Consider the following 7,140-nt stretch of genomic DNA (forward strand, 5'->3'; position numbering starts at 1 on the left):
AACACACGCTACTGCTAACCTTTAGCTGTAGCGCCTTACTAGTAGCGCGGTTCCCCGCGCTACTGATAGGCATTAAACCCGCACTACTGCTAGGATTTTCCCTAGTAGTGTTTGTTTGTGTGTGTGTGTCCGCGCGCGCGCTACAAATGTCGTAGTCACCATGGGGATGGGTCATCAACATGAAAAAAACTATTATTTTAAAGTAATGATTCAACAAAAGTTGCTGATATGGAGTTAAGATTAGTAGCATGATCAAAACACATAAAAAATATTGGATGAAAGAATAAAACTTGCCTTGAGGTTCGGACAATCATGAACATGATAGAATCAGGTTACTCCCGAAATAGAAGGACTATGGATGAGAAATTACCTGCTGCATAGAAACTTGTGAAAGGATGGTAGTTCAAGATATGATTTGTTTCATGGATTTTCTTGGATTGCATCGACTTAGGTTGAACCATGTATACATTGGGTTGCACTAATATAAAAATTTCATCAGTATCCTCATAGTATCCCAATATTTCTTTTGACCCTCTGTCAATCTGAGGAGGGAGCTCAAGAATGTTATGCATTTCAATGTTCTTTGACAACACCCACGTGGGAACATCCTGTCCATTGGAGTTCCTCTGCCAGATTTGGAAGCGTGGATAGGACAACGCGGCAAAGCTAATAGTGCCATCCTCGGCCTGAATGATCTGACAAGAGCAGAATTCCTTTGGGGCAAGCGACCGTGGCGGCACCCAAGCAGATGGTTCTCTTGGGGCAAGCGATCTAAGTCGTCGAAATAGGAGCAATTTGATAAAATGGCACATTTTTCTTTGTACTTTAACTCAATAGCACACCTTTCTTTTTATTGGATTTAATGACACACCTTTGATTCATGGATAGACAAAATAGCACAAATTAACTTTTTTGCTCAATTTTTAGGTCTGGGCCCGCACGTAATATTTTGTAGGACGATTTTGCCCCTTGGTCGGTTTGACCTGTTTAATAGTTTGATTGAACTGGTGGCCTTCGATCTGTTTCGATCGAAACAGACAGACCAGGCAGCGAGACACAATAGCGCCGCCGCCTCGCTCTCCTCGCCGTGCCCCGGCGCACTGCCCGTCCCACCGCTGACGCATGGAAGTGTGCCTCCTCCCCAGCGCTTCGCCTGTCTGCCCCGTCTCGCCGCGCTCCGGCCGCTCACTCGCCGACCGGAGAGAAAAGGCGAACCCCTTTCTCAAACCATCAGTTAGCCCAGGAACTGAGAAGGGGCAGTTAACGTATGGACAGCCAGCCAGTCTGATTTTTGATTACGTCCATATGAACAAGCATCTGTAGTCCATATGTCTTGTTGACAGAAGCTACAGCTAAATACATCAATCCATATAATTTTCAGCTACAATCGGTTTTTTTAGGACCAAACTTGGCGTTGGCAAGATTTGAACTCAAGCTACAGTCGTTTTTTAGCTCAACCCATATACAGGAAGCGAGCAGCGACAGCAAGCCAGCACTGCTACAGCCGCAAATGCTGCTCCAGCGCGGCCAGCAGTGACATGTACATGGACGCGCTCCTGCGCTGTGGACAACTGTGCCGAGCGTCGAGCGGAGGTTAGAGCTGCAGCTGCGAGGCGCTTGAAGGGGCGGTGCCTTTTCTCTTCGACCGGCAAGGGAGCGGCCGGAGCGCGGCGAGACGGGGCAGACGGGCGTAGCGCTGGGGAGGAGCCATACTTGGATGCAACCACGATGAGAAGGGCGGTGCGCCGAGGCGGAGGCACAGCGAGGAGAGCGAGGAGAGGATCCCGCTTCCCCATCCAAACCTATTTCTCCTGACATCCAATTCTACATGGCATGTGGGGCATCACCCTGGGGCTATACATTGGCCATGAACCGAGTCGATGGATCACAGGCCACAATACTAGAGGACAACGTTAGTACAGGAGTGCAGAGGCATCAGCGGGAACCGGGCAAAGTAAGTAGTACCCCTTCCCGGACTAGCAAACAAAGCAAAGCATATGGTGGTGCTAGTGCAGTAGACTACAGACGTCACCTGCAAAGTATTTTCTACTCAACTCTCCTGTTGAATCTTGACCGTGCAAAGAAATGAATGCAATGTTGTGAACTGCTCGTGCTTGTCTCGTTGCCATGACAGAATCATGATCTGTCCGGTGATACATGTTACTCTACTTGTTGGTGTCGTTCCCGCCCCTAGAGAAAGAATCACCAAGCCAAAGGATGTTCAATGGATTCACTCTTTAAGTAACTTTAGATGATACCGAGGTAATATTGAGTAACACACAAGAATATGCATACAACCATTTGATACATAGATCATGGATTGGTGAGGATGCAAAATGAATCCCATTCATAACAAGATTCGAATACAGAGGAAATGACACCAAGCATCCAAAAAAAAATACGGTTCAATTACTTGTAAACTGTGGCCCACTCTTACAATTTGTCATGATCCGTAACACTCCATATGAAGAATCATCCTCATCAATATGGAAGTTTTCTTTTACCTATACAAGAATGAGAAGTTCAGAAACTTAGAATCAATAAAACAAACAACCAGAACTAATTTGGAACAACATTAACTGAAAAACATGTATATTTAAGTTTGTGATTACGTATTTCAAAATAATAATGTGGCATGGATTGAAATAGTATATCATAATAATACTAAGTGATGCAATATTTTTACAGTAAAACTAATTGAAGCGTATTTGAGGTGTGAAGCATCACGTATCCTAAAGCATCAAGCCGTTCCATTGAACACTAAATCCGCAGACATCATCTCCAACAGATAAGTGGAAAAAGAACTCACCTCCTATTGTTGAGTCTCACAAACAAATAATGAATGTATCACGTTTCCCACATAGACATGATCGCTATCTGTGGCCATCAATGTTAACTGGATGTGAACTGCTTTCAAGATATTTCCCCTACTGCATGGATGCAAACTAATACATAATTTAGTTCTGGAACCAATGGAGCATCAAAATATTGTACTAATAGGGAACAATTATTTAAGATTCAAAGCGGTGACCTCAGCTTCTTGTGCCGGTTCTTTTTGGAAAAACAAGAAAAGAAGTATATCTATTGATATATGTTGCTACATTCTGGTAGCAATAAATAAGCGATACAAAAGCACCTAACAAAAACACAAGGTCTAATAATAATTGACCATGCCTTCTTCAAATGGGAAAGATCCAGCAGGCAAGAAATGTGCGCCGACAAATAAAATATTAAGACTAATTATTACAATTAACATCAATATGTCAAGTTGTTAATAGAGAAAATTGAAGCACATATATGCATTGTACGTAAGTAATGTATTTGGCCACCTCAGGGAATCCTTTCATGAATCAGTTAATAGGAAAGAGGAATACTAGGGAACATATTTAAAGATGGGTATATATATATCATAGACTCTGCAAATACATATCAGTCAATGGCTTCAAATTTCAGCTGATATAGAATGACGTATTGGGAAGGGCGCTTTTAAATAACCTGTTGGATGGAGCAAATTGCAAACTTGTATGTAATGTTTTCAGAAACATCACAACTCCAAAGTCAGAGGAAAGGAATTGCATCTCAGCGAGTATAATGCAGCATAAGCTGTAACAAAGATAGTAAGTGAAAGGCTTAATTGGGGATAAAAAAATCAGTTTGCTGCCAAAATAAATCCTACCGAGATTCAAGAAAAAGATAAATCGCTAATACCTAGAACATGGCATGCTTGATGCATCATACCATTACGCATCAATAATATTGCTGAAAATGCATGAGAATAACATAGGCTTATATTAGCAATCAAACGCTTGCGTGAGACAAATTGAAAAATAAATAAATCGCACTCTATAATATAGAAAGACTAGCAAGATGCCCGTGCATTGCACGGAACATCAAGATACATTTGTATGAGTAGTTTATCTTGTGAGAGAAAAGGATGAACGAGAGAAGTCCTTATCTGCAAGTGTGGAGAGAGGTGCGGGTATCTTTTTGCAAAATTGCCATAGCTTGCTTTCTATCCGTCAGATATAGATCGGACAGTCTATATTACACGATGGCAGGCACACCATCATCACCAACTCGGTCTTTTATAAGAGTAGAGATATATGTTGCCTGACGTCCACATGAAAGAGCAACTCCATGGAGTCCTTGCGGGAGCATGTGGCATTGATTGCCTTGACCGAGAGAGTCGGCGATGTGTGGAAGTCGCGTTTGATAATTGAGGCGGACTTCTCGACACTTGTCACACCCGACAGCGGTAGGCTATGCACAGTAGCCTGCACGCACATTGAATGTGTGGTCGGGAACGTGACCTCACACGGCCTCTATGAAAGTTGTATGCATGCGAGGCACGTGTGCTAAGGAGGCCCGTGTTCAGGACACATAGCACCGTCCCAAAACGTCACTACTGACGTTTTTGTAGATATGGTTTAACAAGGGTAGATTTACTTGGAAGTAAACCTACACAAAGGTCTGCCTGCAGCCATGTAATTGGCTCCTTTTGGATGTTGTAGTACTAATTGTCAAGAGGAACTCTAGTGTAGTTTCTTCATGTACCGAGGGATCGAAATTTCACATATTTCGGTGGGGTTCGAAATACTTGCAACCATGAAATTTGAGCCAAATTCAAACTAAAATTTAAATTAGCTTAAAAATCATTAAAAAATATTTATTTTTGAAACTCAAAATCTGAAATATTTTCTGAATTTCAGAAATATTACATATTTCGGTGACGTCCAAAAAATTTCCATGTCCGAAATTAAAAACCTTACCGACGTGGCTTTTTGGGGAGGTCCTTCTGTAGTAGTTACCCTCAGGGTACCCCGGTTTTAAATATGCCGACATGGTTCGTCCTCAAAATCTAGAGGGTCAACTAAAAAAGAAAGTTTTTTCACGCTCCATTAGCTAGCGTAGTCTTCTACTATCAATAAAAGCAAAAAATAAATCAAATGTTAGTGAGTGAGATCTAAATTTTGGGAGTTATCCAAACGCATGTCATGCCCATCAGTAAACACCAATGGTTTGGTAGGGTAACTCTCGGCCGCCATTCCATTTGTAAATAGATGTTTACCCTTATAGTATCGATGGCTTGTTTTCATTTTAATATCAAAAGATTATTTTGTTAGAAAACAGATTATTTTTTTGCTCAGAAAGCTCATTCATCTAGAAAAGAATTATGGCCACGTGTAGTAGAAGTTACTAGCTTTTTTTTGACAGACTGCAGCCCTCAAAGAGGGCTTAACACTTTATTATTTGCAGTTTAAGCAGTGTGCAGAGATAAGTTCCCCCCTTAGGAAGGAGATGGGTTTGATTCATTCCTTAGGAAGACTCTGAGAGAAGCTTCATCAGGAATTACTGCAGGGTTATATGCTGCATCAACATTGGCTAGGTATCCTGATTGGGAGATTTGTTTGATAGAAGGCCTCCTTTCTTCTTCACTATCCTCAACTAAACCTGCATTAAGCATCGCTTTCGTAGCATGGATAACATTTCTTGACATGAGATTGAGCTCTACTCCTGACTTGAGATAGATAGATTGCAACAGATGCAAATGAGATGCTTGCAAGTTGGAATGACATAACAACGGAAGAAGATGCATTTCACGACAGGATTAGCACCAAGCATAATATCCTCCGATTTAAATACAGTACCCTACAATGACATTAAAGATGAACTGCATCTACTAATTAACATCACCCAAATAGTTTCAGCTGCATCGTTTGTTTCCCATCAACACAACAACGGTGGACCAAATCAAACCAATGCGTCGGACAAAGGGGAGAGCTTGTCGATGCGGATGTGCAGGGGAACTTCCATGGACGTCCCGTCCCTTGCTGCTGCTGGAACCAGGTACATCCGCGGCACCGGCAGGAACGTTGGCTCGTCCGCGGCGGCCACCGCGCCGGGCGACGAGCTGCTCCTGATGTGCATGTCCACCAGCACCATGTCCTCCTTGCCGCAGTTCGCCGCCGCCGCCGGGGGCGGCCCCAGGTTGACCCACATCTTGCACGTGAACCGGGGCCGCGTCGCCGCCCTAGCCCTGGCGCACACCACGGACACGACGGCCGCACCGGCGCCGAGAGCGCCCACGGTCAGGAGGAACACGCGGTTGTCGTCACCGAGGAGCACCAGCCGCGGGGTCGACACCGGCAGCTGGAGCTGGCTGACCTTGCCGTACTGCACGGCACGCAACGGCGCCGAGTGGACGGTGTTGATGTGGCCGGCGAGCGCCTGTGGTGCGCCGACATAGCCGCAGCCGGGCTCCGTGCAGTGGCAGGGCGCGTGCGGGCATGCTTTCTGGTGCTCGGCGACCTCGTGGTAGGTCACGTACCACTGGCAGCCGGCGTTGGGGCACCCGATCCTGGTGGAGGACACCACGGCGTCCAGCGCAGGGCAGGGGTCGAAGAAGCCACCACTGTCCACGCACGCCATGCACTGCCCGAAGGGCAGCTGGGCCACGCAGCCGCCGCAGGCCGGGTGCCCCGCTTTGCACTGCAGGCAGGCACACAAAATCGGAGATGGCCTTAAATCAGCACAGAAAGAATCGATCTCTCTCATGAGGAAGAAAGAAGGAAAGAAAGAGAGGAACCTGGAAGACGGGGGGCTTGAAGGGGAGGGTGCAGAGGGGGCAGTGGAGCACTTGCTTGTCGATCCTCACGGCGAGCTCCGCTCGCGGGTTGTACGCCGCCATGACGATGGCGCCTCCGTCTCCTCCACCGGCCGCCTCTTGCTTCATGTGGCCGTCGGGCAGGTCCTGCCGCGCCTTCTTGGAGCTCGTGTCGGCCTTGTCCGGCAAAGCCCTGCTCCTCCCATCGACGGCGGCGCCTTGCATCCTGGCTGGCCTTTGGGGAAAGAAAACCGCTGTCTATGTCTCAGGCCAAACTTTTTCCAGGAGGTGGGAGAGGAGGGCAGAGGTCTGAGAACAAAAGGTGCCGAGGCAGCCACAATACACTATAAATGCTTCCCCATTGTGGTTTCCATTCCCAAACTTATATGCTATAGATATAAGCCGTGCTCTTAATCTATTTCATTATTGCTAGTTTATCCATATATTAATGTTGTTCTAGAAAAATTGAGGAACATAAATGTAAGCACATTGTTTTTATTTTTACATAGTTTCCTGCTTAATTGATACACGGAGGA

General features: G+C 45.5%; 1 protein-coding gene across 1 annotated transcript; it reads right to left on the reverse strand.

Moving 5' to 3' along the window:
* Positions 1-5,570: 5,570 nt before the first annotated feature.
* Positions 5,571-7,140, reverse strand: LOC123497784 (E3 ubiquitin-protein ligase SINA-like 10). Its single transcript, XM_045234543.2, has 2 exons — positions 6,587-7,140; positions 5,571-6,489 (listed from the first exon to the last, which is right to left on the reverse strand). Exons 1-2 carry the CDS (start codon positions 6,827-6,829, stop codon positions 5,752-5,754), a joined length of 981 nt encoding a protein of 326 aa, XP_045090478.1. The 5' UTR covers positions 6,830-7,140; the 3' UTR covers positions 5,571-5,751.

This window comes from Aegilops tauschii, chromosome 3 (assembly GCF_002575655.3).
Source record: "Aegilops tauschii subsp. strangulata cultivar AL8/78 chromosome 3, Aet v6.0, whole genome shotgun sequence".
NCBI lineage: Eukaryota > Viridiplantae > Streptophyta > Magnoliopsida > Poales > Poaceae > Aegilops > Aegilops tauschii.